Consider the following 19800-nt stretch of genomic DNA (forward strand, 5'->3'; position numbering starts at 1 on the left):
TTATGCAGGACAGACAGATTTTTTTATTGCACGTTAGCTGTTGGGGCATAATGTAATTGAAAATTTTAAATATTTTTGGTCTATTTCAAGAGACATTTCTGAAGTTTGGGAAACACTTTCAGTGCATTCTGCGTCGTCACTTCTATAACTTCTTCCACTGGGATTCCTTTCATTTTGGCAATATACTCTGCAGCAATGAAAATATTCTTTGGTTCATTTCTCACCTGCAATATACAAAAACAGAGAATAAATTAAAGAATCTGCAATGACAGTGTCAGATTCAATTTATCTTCAGAACCAGTTGTTACAAACAGTTTCAAATATACCATTGATAGGGCTTTAAATGTAATTTCTCTGTTATATTTGTTCATCCTCCACCAGTCCCCTCTCAATCTATTCCTGCAATTGGCAAGAGCCTTCTCCTGTGTAGTCCCTGCCTTTTGGAACTGGCTCCTTGTATCACTCTGCCTTATCAACCTGCTTTCTCTTTTCCAATTTCATTTGACAATGTCTTTCCTTCCTTGACTCTGCCTATTTAATTTTTGCTCTCTGTTACTGTTCTCAGTAAGCTACATTTTTAGAAATGCAGATCTGGAAAAACCAACAATTTACCTGTTTTTCAGGACCTAGTGCAGGAGAGTCGGTTTCTAAGCACATACATTCTAAGGGCAACTGTTTCACAAGCTTCTGCTTCTTAAAGGAAACAAGAAATCTATTAAATGGCTCATTCACTCAACTAGGAAAAAAAGCAGAGAGAGAGAGAGAGAGGGAGGGAGGGAGGGAGAGAGGGAGGGAGGTATGTTTCATGTTAATGGCATGGCAGTAATACACGTGGGGATCTTGTAAATATATTTTTGCTAATTGCACAATTAGGAAGTAATAAAAATGGTCAAGAATATATGAACTACTTTATAATGAAGTCTCCATAAAATACATGATGCCACCCTTACTGAAGCACTCAGCCCATTATTATCTATTAAATCAAGTAATATTATTGCACATTTAAAAAAAAAACTACATTAGGGTTACAAAGTAAAGCACTCAAAAGCTCAGATATACCAGAATCAAAGTTGCCTTTGCAACCCTAATTCATCCTCTTGTGCAAATGTCTTACAATACAATATTTAATTACATGCTTGCAAACTATTTTTTTCTCCTCCAGTCTTGTCCCACCTCCCATCCCCAGGGTTCTTGTCCCAATCTATTCCCGCATCCTAGTCTGGCTCTTGTCCTTTCTGCATTCAAATCAGGCAGCTGCTTCCTCCTCCAACTGCCTGGGCCCAGTGGGGGGTTACTAGAGCACAGGAGAGACAGGCTCCCTGCTCTCATTTCAGGTGACCAAACCCAGCACAACCTCCAGCGATCCAGGGAAAGTCCTGCTTGGCCTGGGGCTGGAGTGTGCCTAGTGTGGATAGGATCTCTGAAGAATAAAATCTAAAGTCTCTGCTGAGCATGTGCAAACTGCAGTTCTTCATGGACACATAAGTTGGCCAAATTAGGGTGGATTTTCACAGGAACAGCATAAGGCTCATTCCTGGCACACAAGTCTCCCCTTGCCAAATTCTGAGTCCCTACTCCACAGCAAGGGAGCACTAGAGCTTTCCAAAGAAAAGGTCACCAGAAGTTAACATGGGTGAAACTACATATTATAGGGCAGTAGTCGGCAAACTTTGAGAAGTGGCGTGCCAAGTCTTCATTAATTTAAGGTTTCGCATGCCAGTAATAAATTTTACATTTACAGGGCCCCCCCCGACGGAATCCTGTTCCGGCAGCAGGCTGAGCAGTGCCGGTGGCTGGGACCCCAGCTGGCAGGGGCCGGCAGACAGAACCCCAGACAGGCAGCGCAGGTGGCAGATGGAACCCAAGACCAGCAGCACACGGAGCCTCTCAGCCCACTGCCAGTCTGAGGTTCTGGCCGCCAGCCCTGCTTAGCCCACTGCTGGCCCGGGGTTCTGTCCATCCAGGCCGGCAGCGGGTTGAGCAGGGCCGGTGGCCGGGACCCTGGCTGGCAGCAGAGTGCCACTAAAATCAGCTCGGGTGTTGCCCTTGGCACACGTGCCACAGGTTGTCGACTCCTGTTATAGCGGTTTTATTAAACAAAACAAAAAATCAGCATAACAGAAAGTAATAGTTTCTTTGTGATAAACTGAGGGTTACAGGCTGCAATCCCCAAATACTGAGATAGGACTAGCCCCTTTGAACTTTACCTGTTCACTTCTTATAATGGAAGGAGGAATGGAGAAGAAATATCCAGCCTTCACTCCTTCCATCGCCACAGATGGCCTCCCGTCAAATGCATGGAGCAACACCTTTTCAGCGCCTACAGAGAGCCAAACCAATGAGGAAGTAACTATATTCATGGTAGGACTAGGATGTCACCTCCTAGTACTAGAACCCATGGTCTCACTGTACTCTAGGATTACAGTGCTTTGAAGAGGAGCAGAGTCAGAACTGCTGCTGGGATGCCAGCATAGCTGGTGCTTACGGTGTCAGACAGTTTATAGAATAGGTCAGGTGGAGGGGCGGATGTGGAGAAGAAGAGCCAGTTACAAGAGGAGCCATGTGGGGAGATATGATTGGGATTGCAAGCAGAGACAGCCGAGGGAGGGAGGGAGATAGCACCATGGGAACAATTCTAATCTCTTTCTCTTGAAAGCATTGTAGTTTGAGGAAAGCACAGTTGGACCAAGGAGTTTCTGTCAGGAGCGGACATCATCATTCTAACATAATAGAGGCAAACAGAAATTACATTCACTTTCCCTCCTTTCTTATTTTTACAGGTTTCCCCCCATTAAGTAAGGCAAATAGAGCAATAATGAAGAGATGAAAAAGAAGACCTATTAAATCACCGTAGTCCATTCCCCTACCAGTGCAGGATACCATCCCCCAGGAGTGTGAATATTTGATATTAAACTGATACAACACTTGATCTTAGTTCAAAACACAAGAGATACCAGAGCCTTAATTTTTTTATCAATCTGTTTTAATAATGCCATGATTCCACTTCATGAGCTCCAAGACTTAAGCTGTAGAAGTATCATATCAGTTAATTGCCTGTAACACTATTTGAGATGTATTTAAAATTTCCACCTTTTAAAAATAAAGTAAAATGTTAATGCCAACCTGGAGAGTTTGATGTTCTGAGCAGATGCTGAGCATGGATATGGATCTGTCAGAAGGTGTATCTGAACTGACAAACTGCTAGTCGCTAAGGCAATCTGAACTGTTCTTCAAACAAACAGTAAATCCCATAAATCAAAATTACAGTACTTTGAGAAGGACCTCCATAACTGTACCCATCCAACTTTGTGTACGCAAACTGACATGCATGATAAGGAGATATGGTAAAACCAAAGAAAGGCTGCTGAAAAAAACCTGAATTTTTAATAGCATGAAGTGACCCAAAAAAGTACCTTGTTCTTTTAGGAGGTTAATGGTTGGTCTTCCAGCTGAACGAGAATGGACGTTTCTAGTGAAGAAAAGAAAAGCTAGTATGAGGAAATTAAGCAGAGTATTTTTTTAAAATAAGATTAACTGATTTGACAGCAATTTTTATAGCACCATTCACCAAGAAAGATTCCCTAAGAACTTTACAAACTTATATAAAGAAATTACTTCAGCCATCATGAAAATACAGTAGCAACAGTCTAGGACAAGAAGAGAAGAAGACTACTATATACAATTGAAACTACAGGGGGTATCCCAAGTAGGCAGAATGTAATTACCATGTTGTAATTTGGCCAAGACAATAAAGTCAATACCTTACTTTTCTAAGTGCTGTGGGCTCTTTAATAACTACAGATATGGAGGAATTTGATTTTAGGTCTCCTCTGAAACACAATAACCTGTCAATATAAACAAGACCTACAAAGGCAAATCCAGTCTTTTCGCTAATTGAATCTGTTTGGTCAAGACTTGTCTTTGTTCTTGCTTCTGTTCATCCGTGCTGGCAAATCTGGGAGTGAAATCTAGTCCAACCTACAGCACAAGAGGAGACATAAGAAAATTTCACCAACCTGGTTCCTTTACATACTAGTCTGCAGTTCAGTAAAGAAACTGTTTTTCAGTCCTGCCAGTCAATTTTAAATGTATACATTTGGGAGAGATTGCCATTAAAATGAGCTCTATAGGAAACGGTCTTATCAACTTAGCTTCAACATTCAATTTATTTTCAACTCTGAAGGTGTTTGAGAGACCCAAGAACTTTATTCAACATTTTAACCTATATATGATTTTTGTGCAGCTATAACCATTGTTTAACAATGATTTCCAAACTAAAGCCCCATATCCAGAGTCCTCTGAATTCCAAGGGAAGTTTGGATTCAGATCTGAACCTGTAGCTCAAGCGCATTTCTAGTGAAGTCAGCCAGCTGTATAGTATTGGAATTAAATATTTGAAGTTGATTTTTAAGTTTGTGAAAGGTTCACAGCTGTACCAGCCGAAGTCCTTGACTTATCTACAGAACAGGTGCATCATGACAAATTTACCTATACTGACATGTCAGTGTGACTCAACTCTGTACAGGGTCAGAGGGTAAACCAAAGGGCATCCAGGTATAAGAGGATCCTTCATACTTATTTAATTCTCTCTGCTAAGACTGCAGGCAAGATTGTCATTTGTTGTGGTGGTTTTGAGATATGACCATGTGTCTGAGCCCACTTCCTGCAGGCTCAGATATGACCAATCACCTGTCACACAAGCCACTGTACAGCTATTCTCCTTCATGTCCTGTAATAAACTGTCATGTAGCATTACCTGTGCTCTCATGTTGCTCTGCTGCATTCCACCCTGAATTTCAGTGGCGATTCAAGTGAACACTATGAATTCCCTATCTATTACACTGTGTTTTGAGGGTCAGTAAATTGACATTTTTAGTTTTATTTCAATACATTCCTACATACATGATTTCTGAAGCACTGTGGAATCCACTGAGAGGAAGTAATAACAGCTTTACTTACATTAATTAAGCAAGCCTCAAACCACAACAGCATATAAAACCACACTACAGTTTAGGACAGGAAGTAAAGGAGAATCCCAGCCAAACAAAACTGCTGAGGCAAATTAGGAAAGCAGAATGCAAGTACCTCAGTGGGAATTTGGCCAGGACACTGAGGTGGACACCTGTAATCTGATGAAACGTGCAATGGGATCTTTAATGAACCAAGTTCGTCAGGACCTTGGTTTTATATCTCATCCTAAAAACAGCAGCTTCAGCAGCAGTGTCCCTGCACCATACCTCAGTTCAGTACTGAGTCACAGGTAAGATATCAGCAACTGAACCATGGACACTGCTTTCCATAGTCCCTAAATGGTCAGTGGAGATCTCCCATCCAAGAACTGACCCAGCTTGATCACACTTTGCTCTCAAAATCACCACACAAGTTGGCAGGGCTGCAAGTGAAAGGTAGTATGTATATTTAAGATATTTCATACCAAGTCCACACTATTAACTAAATATAAAATAAGAAGTAGCTAATAGCTTTTAAAATGTCCTCCTTTTCAGTCAACCTTTACTATCAAGTTCCATTGGCGCTTTCCTATTGGGCTGAAATCAAAATCTTGAGTTATTCTTAGCAGGAAAAGGCAGCTGCAAGGAGCAGGATGGGTCAGGAAACTCTAAAAATGAGAAGTACAATTGAAAAATCTTGAGAGAAAAAGTGGGGGAACGGGAAAGACTGGGGGCAGAAGAGAAGGATGATAAAAATGCTATTACTGTATTTTTCTTCTATTTTTTTCAGGCTATTCCCTTACTGCTGTGTGAATGGTAATTCCCTTCGCCAATTTATTTATTTGAAGGGCATTAATGGCAGATTCAGAGGTAGACAAAAAAATTTCCCGTTCAGATGAAAAATTAGCACTGCAGAGTAAATGGAAGCTGGGGGAGCAGGGAGCTGCATCAGTGAAGTATATAAAGGAAAACATTTTCAGTGCTGGAATGACAGGTCAGGTTCTCCAGCTGCTCAGATTATTAGTATCACTTTTTGTTTCTACAGAATTGATGATGTGCTAAGTGCTTGTAACTCAGAGGACCTATGCTGGCAAAAAAAGAGGATTTAAACAAACCACAGAACTTCTACTTACCTCTCCAACTGCCAACAATCTATCTTTATAGAGTTCTATAAGTGGCAATGCAGCATCCAGGTCCTGCAAGAAGAAAAACAAAGAAATTAAAGAAACAACCCTCTATCCTTGCAAAGCAAGATCAGGATGAATTCAGTTCCACTGTGATATAGAACCACGTAATCTGTTGCCTGTGTACCTTGAAACATGCTCCTACAGTAGGCTGGGGGGGGAGGGAAGGAACAGGCTGTCAGGTTTTAAGATCCTGCAAGGCCATTGTGCCTTAAAGTTTATTTTTTAGATGAGTGGAACATGTAATTATCTCTTCAAGACAAGATCTATTAATATCCTGAACATGCCAGCTGTTAGTCTGAGTGCAAACAGTCACCAAATATGGTCAGGGCATGGACACAGATGTATACATCTCTCTTTAGTCTTCCACTCCCCATGGAAGTGGAGGGACAGCTAAATGTGCATGTTCATTATGTTGATTGTAAGCAGATCATCCACTCCACTGGAACCCTCTGCAAAACAGAGAGCCAAATGATTTCAGTAGCATTTTGCTTGAGTATTAACAGAATCAAAGACGAGTAAGGACCTTGGGATTTGATCCACAGTGTTTTCTGTATTATGGCAACTTGTACAGTTTAGGTTGGATTTATTTTAAATGTTAAATGAGTCAATTCTGAATGCCTGCTGCTTGGCCCAATCTGGACATGTGGCAATTAAGAGTTTATTTATACCTTTAAAGTAACACTGCATTGTTCCTCTGGGGGAATACCTTGAACTGGATGAACTCCCAGACATGGCAAGACGAACGCTGGGTACCTAGAAATGAGAAATACATTAACAGTGGGAAAGATCACAAAGCATGCTACATCATGACTATTGTAAAGAACTAGAGAAAAAAATATTAACTAATCAATTAAGGCTACAGTACATTCCTTGTCATTCCAATAACCAGCAATCCACTTGAGCAGCAGCACATCTTATGCCTCGTGCCAGAGAATGAAAGTCAGAGCACCTGGGTTCTATTCTTGCCTCTGACTGGACTTGCTCTCTGACATTGAGCAAGTCACAGCCAGGCTTTCAAAAGTCTTCTCTGATTTTTGGATGTCCAATTTGACACATGTAGTGCCTGATTTTCTAAGGTTTGGGTGCTGAGCACCTCTGAAAATCAGACCACGAGTGTTGGATCCGAAGAAATTGAAGAAACTGAAATCAGTAGTCTCTCTGAAAATTTTAGCCTCAACATCTCTGGGTGTCAATTTCCCTCCCTCTGTAAAATGTGGGAAAATAGCTCCTTCACAAGGATGTTGTGAAGTTTAATTAAAGTTTATAAAGAACTTTGAGATCCTCAGTTGAAAGGAACTACAGAAAAGCACATAGGAGCTTCAGTCACAGACCTGGACCCCATTGTGTTAGGCATTGTTCGAACACAGAACCAGAAGACAGTCCCTGCCCCAAGGAACTTACAGTCTAAATAAGGCTTTGCTGCATCCCATGAACAGCCCTTAATCCTGCTCTGTCCTTTGGGTACTGCTCATGTACAGTCGCAACCTGTGTTTTCTTTTTCTCCCTTTCCATAGGACGTGCTTTCCTTGATGTTTTGAATCCCACAGACCGACCTTATCTAACTGCTCTGCAGTCATTTAAAAATAACTATTGTTTTAATCACATGCAAAGACGACAAAGTCGTTGGAATAAACAATACCTTTCTGAAAGATGGATAATTTTTTCAAATTCTCCTGAGTGTTCAGCAACTGCCACAAGGGCCAAAACTTTAGCCTGAAACAATAGGAAATAAAATCTCTGTAGCATAGAGGAGCAAATGGAAATCCTAGATTAACTTCCTCACTTGACAGAACTTCCAGGCTCTCTCATAGTCTGCATTTAATTGATAAAAATTAGGTGGGGATATTTCATGTAAAATGAACCCTTCTCAGGAAAGCTTAGTGCTGGGGTGGGATTTGGGAGAGAAGGTTTAAATTCCATGTGTTCCTAGCAACCAGCCCTGTGCCACCTACTGGTACAAGTACTGAAAACAAAAATCAGAATAGTTTTGAAAAATGTCCATGAATTCAGAATTTTTTAAAGACAACAGGGTATTTTTAAAGAATAGGGTAGGTTAGGTATTTAAGAGTCCAAAACAAATTAATGAGCCCTGTGCTTTTTGGCACATCTAATGTAGGTTAAACAGGGGGAACATGACATCTCAGGGTTTTGGTAATGAGCTATGGAACATTTCAACTCGAGACCACTATCTCAAATACAACTAGATGGAAGCAAAAGCATGCCCGTAAAATCAATGAAAAGACTCCAGTTAATGTCAATAAGAGCTAGGTCAGTAATAAGTGAAAGTTTATTCTATCTGATGGCTGTCATGGTGGTCTAGGTAATAGCCAAATGGTAAACCAACACATTTATTACTTATTGATAGCCTTGTGGCAATCTCAGCACCAAGGACTGAATAGCCATGGAAACTGAAGTACCCAATTGCTCCTAGAATTGGCAGCTCTAAAGTCAGGATGAGAAATGCCAGCATCATACCACAGGGAAGTTTGCATGAGTGCTGCTCCTATTGTAACTCTTCTGTGATAAAGGATTTCAGTTTACTACACTGGCACTAAAGCAACCTGTACCAACATTTATATGAATGATATTAGAAAACCATTACTACATGAAACACACTCAATTTTGACTAATAAGTAAGACAACGAAATAAGAAAAAATAGGTGAATTAGAAAGAAACCCTGCCCTCCTAATAAGGATTTTTCCATAGGATCTATGAAGAAACAGAAATGACAGTTGATTTTCCTGTCCATATAATGCTAGCAAAAGCATCTTAACCATAAATAGTTCCTTTAAGAATGACATGCTACATACAAAGTCATGGCTTCAGAAAAATATAATGCATTCAACAAGATTTGTCTTTCTCAAAATATAACCCCAACTATTTGCCTGCAAAAGACTAGACCTTGATCCTGCAAGTTACTCCATGTAGAGAAACCACTGCACCTGCCCAGAGTCGGTTAACTTCACTGGGGCCGGGTACAAACTGGGTGGTCCTTTAAGGCAAGCTGGGCTCAGCTTTGCCTCTAACCAGACAACTATCCTCAAGCTGAGTGTGATGGAGACTTAATTATGACTAACCCCAGCTGCAAGGAAGGAGGGGAATCAGAGAGAGGACTCCTTAAACAGATCTGGGAACTCAGTCTGGAGAGGAGGAAAAGGGGTTTCCGTTCTATGGAAATCAAGCTGGAAAAGATCTACAGGAAGTAGGTCAGGCTCCTGTGAGGGTGAGCGGAGGCCCTTGGATAGGGCCTGTAAAGAGCAGGGAGATTCCTGAGATGTGCTGGTGCTGCCAGAGTATCTAGCAAGGCAAGGCAGTGGCGGGGAAGCCTGCTGAGGAGATGTAACATAGGAGAAACTCTGTAGGGCCCAGAAATAGGGGCAAAAAGGCAGAGAACTTCAGTGTAGCCTAAGAGGTGCAAAGTATTATTAGTGTAAATATTTATTTGGACTTAGTTGGACCTCTTGTTACCCCAAAAGGGGACTGAATTTTTCAGTGTTCTGGAGGACCCAACCAGACAGGCCCTGGTGGGGCTAAGGAAGTGATCACTAGAGGGGCTAGAAATGAAGACCCCTGCCACCCATCATCCAGGCATGAGGGGGAAACCTTGAGGTGAAGACATGCAATTACAGGGTTCCATTCAGGCATGAGTTGGCCCACAAAGAATGGTAGAGAAGTCAGTGGGGCTCTATGGGAAGTCAGTTGGCCTGGCTGTGCAGAGCAGTTTGCAGGATCAGTCCCCAAGTCACTAAAGTTCCTGGACAAAGCACAGCCAGTGGAGGCTTTTACTTTATTACTAATAGACCCTAAGCCGGGCTGTTGTCTAGCTTGTCCTTCTTCTCAGATGAAATAAACACAGTTGTAACACTCCAGGCCCCCCCCAGGGGGTCCCCATGGGGGAGGCAGATTAGCATTGTATATGCACTGTCTATTGCTAATGCTGTTGCAAGCATTGCAGGGCAATTTGGGAAGGGTTAAAGGTGGGAGTGGAAAATTCTTTTGCAGGCTGCAAAAGGTTAAAGAGGAAAAAAAGAGAGGGCAAAAAACGGGTTAACTTAACACTGCAGCTAGCAAGCTTAGTCCAACAATAAGACTCTGGCCCCAGTCCAAGGTCACAGCGCTAGACAAAAAATTATTTTACCCAGCTACAGCCAGCCATAAAAAAAGAAAAAATACACCGAACCAGGGCTGCAGAAATGGAAAACACTGGCGAGACGATGAAGGGGGAGCAGAGCTTTGCGTCCCTGGAGCCATTGTGTTTTGGGAAAGCGGAGAAGACCACAAAAAGCTGGTTTGAACTGGCACAAAAAGCACCAGAAACAGAAGTCCCTGACCAAGATGCCCCCAAAGAACCCTAAGGTTTAAAACCCTCCCGAGAGCTAAAGCAAACTGGAGATCACAGCGGACTCTGGACAACCTGTGCGCACAGGACAAAACTCCCGTCCACTCCTCCCTCTCTTCTTCTTCTGTTACACCCAGGCCTGGCCAGCCTCGGGTAGTGCGGGTGTGAGTATTAAAGTAGGTTAGGACTTGGGGCACTAACGCTTTCTTCCTTCCTCTGAGTGATGTGAGGAACGCCCCTCCCGCTCCCCAGCACTCTCCGCTGTTATTTTATCAATAAAGCTTTAAAACTCAGTTACGTGGTATGCTCCGTCATCTCCTCCCTAAAAATCATGCGGCCTCAGCCTGATCACCTGACACCCCAGGCAGATTGGTAACTTAAATCTGTCACAGTTTTGGTGGAGAATATGGTCACTGTCACAGATGACTTGAGATCTGTAAATCAAAATCTCCCAAATTCTAATCTCAGCTCTGACATGGACTCCTATTGTGAAGCTGAATTCCTCACTTCACTTCTCTACCTCAGTTTCCTCCATCTATACAATGGGAATAATAATGAATACTGTGAAGATTACTTCATGTTTGTATAGAGCAGTGGTTCTCAAACTTTTGCACTGGTGATCCCTTTCAAATAGCAAGTCTCTGGGTGTGACCCCCCCTTATAAATTAAAAACACTTTTTTTATATATTTAACATCATTATAAATGCTGGATGCAAAGCAGGGTTTGGGGTGGAGGCTGACAGCTCGTGACCCCCCCATGTAATAACCTTGTGACCCCCTGAGGGGTCCCGACCCCCCAGTTTGAGAACCCCTGGTATAGTCTGGAAGTGCTGAATATTCAGACTTCATTAGGCTTCCTATAAATTCCACCTTTAACCAAATGTTGTGTTGCTAGCCATCCTGTATTTTAAAATATAAAACTTTGTGCTCAGCTAACAGGAAACGTGCAATGTTGGTATAAGGCCCAGATCCTGCAAACACACAAGCTCATGCATAACTCTAGAAATGTGGGTAGCATTATTGACCTCAATGAGGCCACTCATATGCCTAAACTTAAGCATGTGTGTAAGTGTTGACAGGAGCAAGACCCATGTTTAGTAAATAGCAAATACTTTGCAACTATGGAAAAATGCCAGTATAGTTACCCACCTTCTTTGCTTCTTCCAATATGTCCTCAATATCCTGAAAGAGATTATAATGTTTTATTGGAAACCTGAATCAGAGGGGGCAACAAAATTTTTAAAATGACAAGTGTCTACTCTTTTAAGGGCTCTGCAAATAGAGCGAGAGCTGAAGGGCTACAGTGGAAAAGTCATGGATGATGCCACAGGGCTGGAAAACACCCATCTGTGAGATGCAAACCTTCCACTTGGGGGAAAAGCAGCCCCAGCAATCCCTGAGCAGCCCCTCACACACCAAAGCAAGGGCCCCTGATGCAAAGCATTGGGGGTGGGGAGCAAGGTGGAAGGGGTGAGCAAGGGGCAGGAGGGGGTGAAATCCAAATGGGAGGGTTAAGAGTGTAGATAGGCTGGGGGGGGAGAACCTGATAGGGTAGGGAGGGGTAATCAGGGGCAGAAGGGGGTCCCAGTGGGGCAGACCAAGGGGCAGGACAGGGGGACTGGTTGGGCAAGGTCCCAATAGGGTACAAAGGGAAGTTGCCAAGAGGCAAGAGGGGGGTGCTGGTGGAGTGGGGAAGGGGGTGACCAAGGGGCAGGGTCCCGAGGGGGGGTGACGGAGGGGCGGGAGGGGGGTGCTGGTGGAGTGGGGCGGGGGTGACCAAGGGGCAGGGTCCCGAGGGGGGGTAACGGAGGGGCGGGAGAGGGGTGCTGGTGGAGTGGGGCGGGGGTGACCAAGGGGCAGGGTCCCGAGGGGGTGTGACGTAGGGGCGGGAGAGGGGTGCTGGTGGAGTGGGGAGGAGGGTGACCAAGGGGCAAGGTCCAATGGGGCACGGAGGGGGGTGACCAAGGGGCAGGGTCCCGAGGAGGGGTGACATAGGGGCGGGAGGGGGGTGCTGGTGGAGTGGGGCAGGAGTGACCAAAGGGCAGGGTCCCGAGGGGGTGTGACGTAGGGGCGGGAGAGGGGTGCTGGTGGAGTGGGGCGGGGGTGACCAAGGGGCAGGGTCCCGAGGGGGGGTGACGTAGGGGCAGGAGAGGGGTGCTGGTGGAGTGGGGCAGGAGTGACCAAAGGGCAGGGTCCCGAGGAGGGGTGACATAGGGGCGGGAGGGGGGTGCTGGTGGAGTGGGGCGGGAGTGACCAAAGGGCAGGGTCCCGAGGGGGTGTGACGTAGGGGCGGGAGAGGGGTGCTGGTGGAGTGGGGAGGGGGGTGACCAAGGGGCAAGGTCCAATGGGGCACGGAGGGGGGTGACCAAGGGGCAGGGTCCCGAGGAGGGGTGACATAGGGGCGGGAGGGGGGTGCTGGTGGAGTGGGGCGGGGGTGACCAAGGGGCAGGGTCCCGAGGGGGTGTGACGTAGGGGCGGGAGGGGGGTGCTGGTGGAGTGGGGAGGGGGGTGACCAAGGGGCAAGGTCCAATGGGGCACGGAGGGGGGTGACCAAGGGGCAGGGTCCCGAGGAGGGGTGACATAGGGGCGGGAGGGGGGTGCTGGTGGAGTGGGGTGGGGGTGACCAAGGGGCAGGGTCCCGAGGGGGGGTGACATAGGGGCGGGAGGGGGGTGCTGGTGGAGTGGGGCGGGGGTGACCAAGGGGCAGGGTCCCGAGGAGGTGTGACGTAGGAGGGGGTTGGTGGAGTGGGGCGGGGGTGACCAAGGGGCAGGGTCCAATGGGGCACGGAGGGGGGTGACCAAGGGGCAGAGTCCCGAGGGGGGGTGATGGAGGGGCGGGAGGGGGGGGCTGGTGGAGTGGGGAGGGGGGTGACCAAGGGGCAGAGTCCCGAGGGGGGGTGACATAGGGGCGGGAGGGGGGTGCTGGTGGAGTGGGGCGGGGGTGACCAAGGGGCAGGGTCCCGAGGGGGGGTGACGGAGGGGCGGGAGGGGGGTGCTGGTGGAGTGGGGCGAGGGTGACCAAGGGGCAGGGTCCCGAGGGGGGGTGACGGAGGGGCGGGAGGGGGGGGCTGGTGGAGTGGGGCGGGGGTGACCAAGGGGCAGGGTCCAATGGGGCACGGAGGGGGGTGACCAAGGGGCAGGGTCCCGAGGGGGGGTGACGTAGGGGCGGGAGGGGGATGCTGGTGGAGTGGGGAGGGGGGTGACCAAGGGGCAGGGTCCCGAGGGGGGGTGACGTAGGGGCGGGAGGGGGGTGCTGGTGGAGTGGGGCGGAGGTGACCAAGGGGCAGGGTCCCGAGGGGGGGTGACGTAGGGGTGGGAGGGGGGTGCTGGTGGAGTGGGGCGGGGGTGACCAAGGGGCAGGGTCCCGAGGGGGGGTGACGGAGGGGCGGGAGGGGGGGGCTGGTGGAGTGGGGCGGGGGTGACCAAGGGGCAGGGTCCAATGGGGCACGGAGGGGGGTGACCAAGGGGCAGGGTCCCGAGGGGGGGTGACGTAGGGGCGGGAGGGGGGTGCTGGTGGAGTGGGGCGGGGGTGACCAAGGGGCAGGGTCCCGAGGGGGGGTGACGGAGGGGCGGGAGGGGGGGCTGGTGGAGTGGGGCGGGGGTGACCAAGGGGCAGGGTCCAATGGGGCACGGAGGGGGGTGACCAAGGGGCAGGGTCCCGAGGGGGGGTGACGTAGGGGTGGGAGGGGGGGGCTGGTGGAGTGGGGCGGAGGTGACCAAGGGGCAGGGTCCCCAGGGGGGGTGACGTAGGGGTGGGAGGGGGGGGCTGGTGGAGTGGGGAGGGGGTGACCAAGGGGCAGGGTCCCGAGGAGGGGTGACATAGGGGCGGGAGGGGGGTGCTGGTGGAGTGGGGCAGGAGTGACCAAAGGGCAGGGTCCCGAGGGGGGGTGACGTAGGGGCGGGAGAGGGGTGCTGGTGGAGTGGGGCGGGGGTGACCAAGGGGCAGGGTCCCGAGGGGGGGTGACGTAGGGGCAGGAGAGGGGTGCTGGTGGAGTGGGGCAGGAGTGACCAAAGGGCAGGGTCCCGAGGAGGGGTGACATAGGGGCGGGAGGGGGGTGCTGGTGGAGTGGGGCGGGAGTGACCAAAGGGCAGGGTCCCGAGGGGGTGTGACGTAGGGGCGGGAGAGGGGTGCTGGTGGAGTGGGGAGGGGGGTGACCAAGGGGCAAGGTCCAATGGGGCACGGAGGGGGGTGACCAAGGGGCAGGGTCCCGAGGAGGGGTGACATAGGGGCGGGAGGGGGGTGCTGGTGGAGTGGGGCGGGGGTGACCAAGGGGCAGGGTCCCGAGGGGGGGTGACGGAGGGGCGGGAGGGGGGGGCTGGTGGAGTGGGGCGGGGGTGACCAAGGGGCAGGGTCCAATGGGGCACGGAGGGGGTGACCAAGGGGCAGGGTCCCGAGGGGGGGTGACGTAGGGGCGGGAGGGGGATGCTGGTGGAGTGGGGAGGGGGGTGACCAAGGGGCAGGGTCCCGAGGGGGGGTGACGTAGGGGCGGGAGGGGGGTGCTGGTGGAGTGGGGCGGAGGTGACCAAGGGGCAGGGTCCCGAGGGGGGGTGACGTAGGGGTGGGAGGGGGGTGCTGGTGGAGTGGGGCGGGGGTGACCAAGGGGCAGGGTCCCGAGGGGGGGTGACGGAGGGGCGGGAGGGGGGGGCTGGTGGAGTGGGGCGGGGGTGACCAAGGGGCAGGGTCCAATGGGGCACGGAGGGGGGTGACCAAGGGGCAGGGTCCCGAGGGGGGGTGACGTAGGGGCGGGAGGGGGGTGCTGGTGGAGTGGGGCGGGGGTGACCAAGGGGCAGGGTCCCGAGGGGGGGTGACGGAGGGGCGGGAGGGGGGGCTGGTGGAGTGGGGCGGGGGTGACCAAGGGGCAGGGTCCAATGGGGCACGGAGGGGGGTGACCAAGGGGCAGGGTCCCGAGGGGGGGTGACGTAGGGGTGGGAGGGGGGGGCTGGTGGAGTGGGGCGGAGGTGACCAAGGGGCAGGGTCCCCAGGGGGGGTGACGTAGGGGTGGGAGGGGGGGGCTGGTGGAGTGGGGAGGGGGTGACCAAGGGGCAGGGTCCCCAGGGGGGGTGACGGAGGGGCGGGAGGGGGGTGCTGGTGGAGTGGGGCGGGGCGGGGGTGACCAAGGGGCAGGGTCCCCAGGGGGGGTGACGTAGGGGCGGGAGGGGGGTGCTGGTGGAGTGGGGCGGAGGTGACCAAGGGGCAGGGTCCCCAGGGGGGGTGACGTAGGGGTGGGAGGGGGGTGCTGGTGGAGTGGGGCGGGGGTGACCAAGGGGCAGGGTCCCCAGGGGGGGTGACGTAGGGGTGGGAGGGGGGGGCTGGTGGAGTGGGGCGGGGGTGACCAAGGGGCAGGGTCCCCAGGGGGGGTGACGTAGGGGCGGGAGGGGGGTGCTGGTGGAGTGGGGCGGGGGTGACCAAGGGGCAGGGTCTCGAGGGGGGGTGACGGAGGGGTGGGAGGGGGGGGCTGGTGGAGTGGGGCGGGGGTGACCAAGGGGCAGGGTCTCGAGGGGGGGTGACGGAGGGGTGGGAGGGGGGGGCTGGTGGAGTGGGGCGGGGGTGACCAAGGGGCAGGGTCTCGAGGGGGGGTGACGGAGGGGTGGGAGGGGGGGGCTGGTGGAGTGGGGCGGGGGTGACCAAGGGGCAGGGTCTCGAGGGGGGGTGACGGAGGGGTGGGAGGGGGGGGCTGGTGGAGTGGGGCGGGGGTGACCAAGGGGCAGGGTCCCGAGGGGGGGTGACGTAGGGGCGGGAGGGGGGGCTGGTGGAGTGGGGCGGGGGTGACCAAGGGGCAGGGTCCCCAGGGGGGGTGACGTAGGGGCGGGAGGGGGGGCTGGTGGAGTGGGGCGGGGGTGACCAAGGGGCAGGGTCCCCAGGGGGGGTGACGTAGGGGCGGGAGGGGGGTGCTGGTGGAGTGGGGAGGGGGTGACCAAGGGGCAGGGTCCCGAGGGGGGGTGACGGAGGGGCGGGAGGGGGGTGCTGGTGGAGTGGGGCGGAGGTGACCAAGGGGCAGGGTCCCCAGGGGGGGTGACGTAGGGGCGGGAGGGGGGTGCTGGTGGAGTGGGGCGGAGGTGACCAAGGGGCAGGGTCTCGAGGGGGGGTGACGGAGGGGCGGGAGGGGGGGGCTGGTGGAGTGGGGCGGAGGTGACCAAGGGGCAGGGTCCCCAGGGGGGGTGACGTAGGGGCGGGAGGGGGGTGCTGGTGGAGTGGGGCGGAGGTGACCAAGGGGCAGGGTCCCCAGGGGGGGTGACGGAGGGGCGGGAGGGGGGTGCTGGTGGAGTGGGGCGGAGGTGACCAAGGGGCAGGGTCCCCAGGGGGGGTGACGGAGGGGCGGGAGGGGGGTGCTGGTGGAGTGGGGCGGAGGTGACCAAGGGGCAGGGTCCCCAGGGGGGGTGACGGAGGGGCGGGAGGGGGGTGCTGGTGGAGTGGGGAGGGGGTGACCAAGGGGCAGGGTCCCGAGGGGGGGTGACGTAGGGGCGGGAGGGGGGTGCTGGTGGAGTGGGGCGGGGGTGACCAAGGGGCAGGGTCCCCAGGGGGGGTGACGTAGGGGCGGGAGGGGGGTGCTGGTGGAGTGGGGCGGGGGTGACCAAGGGGCAGGGTCCCGATGGGCAGGGGGTGAGCAAAGGCCGCCCCCGGGCTGCTCCGCACCCGCTCGAAGTCCGGCGCCGCGAGGTGGCAGTGACAATCCACCGGTCCCGCGGCCCCCATCCCGAGCGCCCCAGGCCGGAACGGCTGAGGGGTGCCAGGTTTCCACCCGGACAGGTGACCTGAGGCGCCGGTGCACGAAGGGCGGGCGGGTTCCGCTTCCGGCGGTTTGGAAAGCGGGAAATGGCGGCAAGCCCAGCCCGGCCGGGAGTGATGGAGGCGGCGGCGAAGGGGCCGGAGCCGCCGCCTTCCCCGGCCCTCCGGGAAATGCGCGTCCGCTGCTGCTCGAAGCGCTGGGTGGGCGAGGTGCTGGGGCTCTGCGCCCCCTACGTGCGGGCGCTGGCCGACGGGCAGCCCGGCGAGCTCGGGGCCCAGAGCCGGGAGCGGGCGCTGCGGGACGCGCTGTGGGTAAGAGCCACCGCCGCGGGGGTGAACGGGAGCCGCATGCTGCTCCCGCTCGCCTGGGGGAGGCTGGGCCCCGTCCCCGTGGCGGAGAGACTAGAGCACCGCCCCGCCCCCTAGGGCAAAGCGCCGAGGCGGGCAGGTGCCCCTGGTGAGGCCGAGGCACCCCAAAATATTAGCCTTTATTTGCAACTACATGACATTGTTGACTCTCGTTCAGTTAGTGATCTGCTATGACCCCCAGGTCCTTTATAGCAGAGCCACCACCTATTCCAAATTTATAGTTGTGCATTTGATTTTTTCTTTCTTTCTAAGTGTAGTACTTCGTACTTGTCTTTACTATTTCATCTTGTTGATTTTGGACCAAATCTTAAATTTGTGAACTCCATTTTGAATTCTAATCTAAGAACGGTGATAATATTAGACACTGCTGCCCTGCTTTACATCCCTTGATCTCAGCTGCTTCTAAAGTCTGGAGGGGGAAATGTCTCTGTGTTTCAGCCTTTGTCTTGTACATTTTAGTGTGTTTTGTGTATAGTCAGTGTCATTGTTATTCCTGTGCAGTCAATTAGGCCCTGATCCGGCCATCCAACCAGTTGTGTGCACACAGAGCACCATTGACTTCTTTGGGGCTCCAAACTTGCTCAGGAATCTGCCTGTGTGGCTCACATTTCAGGATTGGGGATTGGTCTTGTTTCCCCTATTGCTTGTATGGGTCTTTCATGCAGGGACAGGAAAAGAACAAATACAATCACATTCTCCTTTTTTGTAAGTCCATAAAAACTTGTCAGAAGAACTCAAGGAAACATCTAGTACCTGAAACTAATTTAACTCACTTTTTTTTTTAAACTCTAGTCCACGTTGTTGGTATCCCCTTAAATAGGTTAATGAAACAGGAAAACCATCCTTTTTTTATTTTTGTGGTTTTCATGTTCTGAGAAGTGTCATAGACCAGGGGTTCTCAGATGTTTTCTTTCTGAGATCCCCCACCCCAACATGCTATTAAAAACTCCAGGGCCCAGGGGGAGCAAGGGTGGACGCAGGGCTCTGGGCCGGGGTCGGACCCTTGGGCATGATGTTGTTTGACTTCTATTTTGAGGAGGCAAGGGCCGGCAGGGCTTCGGCCAGCTCCGCACAGCAAGGTCCAGGGAGGGAGCGCCACCTCCACACCCGGACTCTCCTCAGCAGGCCACTCACCTGTCTGGAGCTGTGTGTTGGTGTCTGCTCCCTGAGGGCTCTGCCGGCCCCGGAGCCAGCTCCCTGCCTGGGCAGCTCTGACCAGCTGCATGAGCAGTCAAAGGGGGCTGGGAGCTGAGGAGCAGCCGCAACCCTGGGCACCAGCAGCAGATGGGGGAATGCCATGGCTGCCCACTCCATTGGCACCACCAGCCAGAGGAGCAGCTGCCCCGCACTGCCTGGCTCCGGCTTCCCACCCAGGATCTGGCCAGAGAGTGGGGGTGAGTTGCCGTGGGGACTGCCCCACTATGGGTAAGGAACTACAGTTTTGGGGAGAGGGGAGCAACACCCTTGTGCCCCCTCAACTCTGCCCATGGGCTCAGGGCTTCAGCCCCTGCTGCTCCCAACCTCAGCAGGGGAGAGGGTGGAGCTCGGAGTTTCAGCCCACCCATCCCCCCGCCGCTCCCGGCTTCGGGATGGAGCTCGGAGTTTCAGCCCAGGCCCCCCGCCACTCCCGGCTTTGGGAGAGAGCTCGGAGTTTCAGCCCCCCGCCGCTCCCAGCTTCAACCCTGGGGGGGGGGTGCCCCTGGCTTCAGTGGGGCGGGCCCCTCTGCCCTTCTGAAAGGGCTCATGGACCACCAGGAGGTCATAGACCCTGGTTGAGAACCACTGTCATAGACCATAAAGAAGTGGCCAGTACCCAACCTCCACAAGAGAAGTAATCTTCTTTAGAGGTGAGAATTTGTAAACTATAGACAAAGGTAGCTGCATGGCTTCCCTCCTTATCCTCACTAACTCCTCCTGGTGCCAAGTCCGGGAGAGGAGGCCAGCGCTTCTCCTTACTCTGCAGCAGTTTCTATTTCTGCCAGACAGGGGGATGGGCTACAGCATGCTCTCATAATTCTACTTTCTTTCAGTTTTTTCTTGCCAGTCCCGTCTTCCTGGATGTGTAGAACAAATGATGCTCCTAAATAAAGAGACCACATTCATGTGTTTTAAACTTGAGTCGAGGTACCACATGGGTCACAGAAGGAAAAGGGGAAAAAAAAAAACCTCAAGGGAACGTGGACGGAATCCTTGCCTGAATGAAAATGCTGAACAAGTTCTTTAAATTC

General features: G+C 52.5%; 2 protein-coding genes across 4 annotated transcripts in view; one reads left to right on the forward strand and one right to left on the reverse strand.

Moving 5' to 3' along the window:
- LOC140909506 (putative deoxyribonuclease TATDN3) lies at positions 1-17250 on the reverse strand. 3 transcript variants are annotated; one of them, XM_073338943.1, is made up of 10 exons: positions 17111-17250; positions 11626-11658; positions 7776-7849; positions 6805-6889; positions 6083-6145; positions 3869-3978; positions 3414-3469; positions 2208-2320; positions 613-690; positions 1-224 (listed from the first exon to the last, which is right to left on the reverse strand). In XM_073338943.1, exons 1-10 carry the CDS (start codon positions 17168-17170, stop codon positions 81-83), a joined length of 816 nt encoding a protein of 271 aa, XP_073195044.1. In that variant the 5' UTR covers positions 17171-17250; the 3' UTR covers positions 1-80. The 3 variants fall into 3 exon arrangements, with proteins under 3 accessions (XP_073195044.1, XP_073195042.1, XP_073195043.1); XM_073338941.1 differs by having other exon boundaries at positions 613-693; positions 17111-17244; XM_073338942.1 differs by lacking the exon at positions 613-690 and having other exon boundaries at positions 17111-17244.
- NSL1 (NSL1 component of MIS12 kinetochore complex) overlaps positions 17240-19800 on the forward strand; it is a 16799-nt gene continuing 14238 nt past the window's right edge. Inside the window, exon 1 of the mRNA XM_073338939.1 lies at positions 17240-17515. Coding sequence (XP_073195040.1) covers positions 17291-17515 — 225 coding nt within the window. The 5' untranslated portion in view covers positions 17240-17290. The remainder of the gene's footprint in view (positions 17516-19800) is intronic.

The sequence above is a fragment of the Lepidochelys kempii genome, chromosome 3 (genome assembly GCF_965140265.1).
Source record: "Lepidochelys kempii isolate rLepKem1 chromosome 3, rLepKem1.hap2, whole genome shotgun sequence".
NCBI classification, from domain to species: domain Eukaryota; kingdom Metazoa; phylum Chordata; order Testudines; family Cheloniidae; genus Lepidochelys; species Lepidochelys kempii.

Excerpts from the sequence above, each read along its gene's own strand:
- LOC140909506 (XM_073338941.1), bottom strand. The coding sequence starts at position 17,170 with ATGGGGGCCGCGGGACCGGTGGATTGTCACTGCCACCTCGCGGCGCCG. Across the intron at positions 694-2,207 it reads CCATTATAAGAAGTGAACAG|AAGCAGAAGCTTGTGAAACA; the intron begins GTAAAGTTCAAA and ends GTTTCCTTTAAG. Across the intron at positions 225-612 it reads CACTAGGTCCTGAAAAACAG|GTGAGAAATGAACCAAAGAA; the intron begins GTAAATTGTTGG and ends TGTATATTGCAG.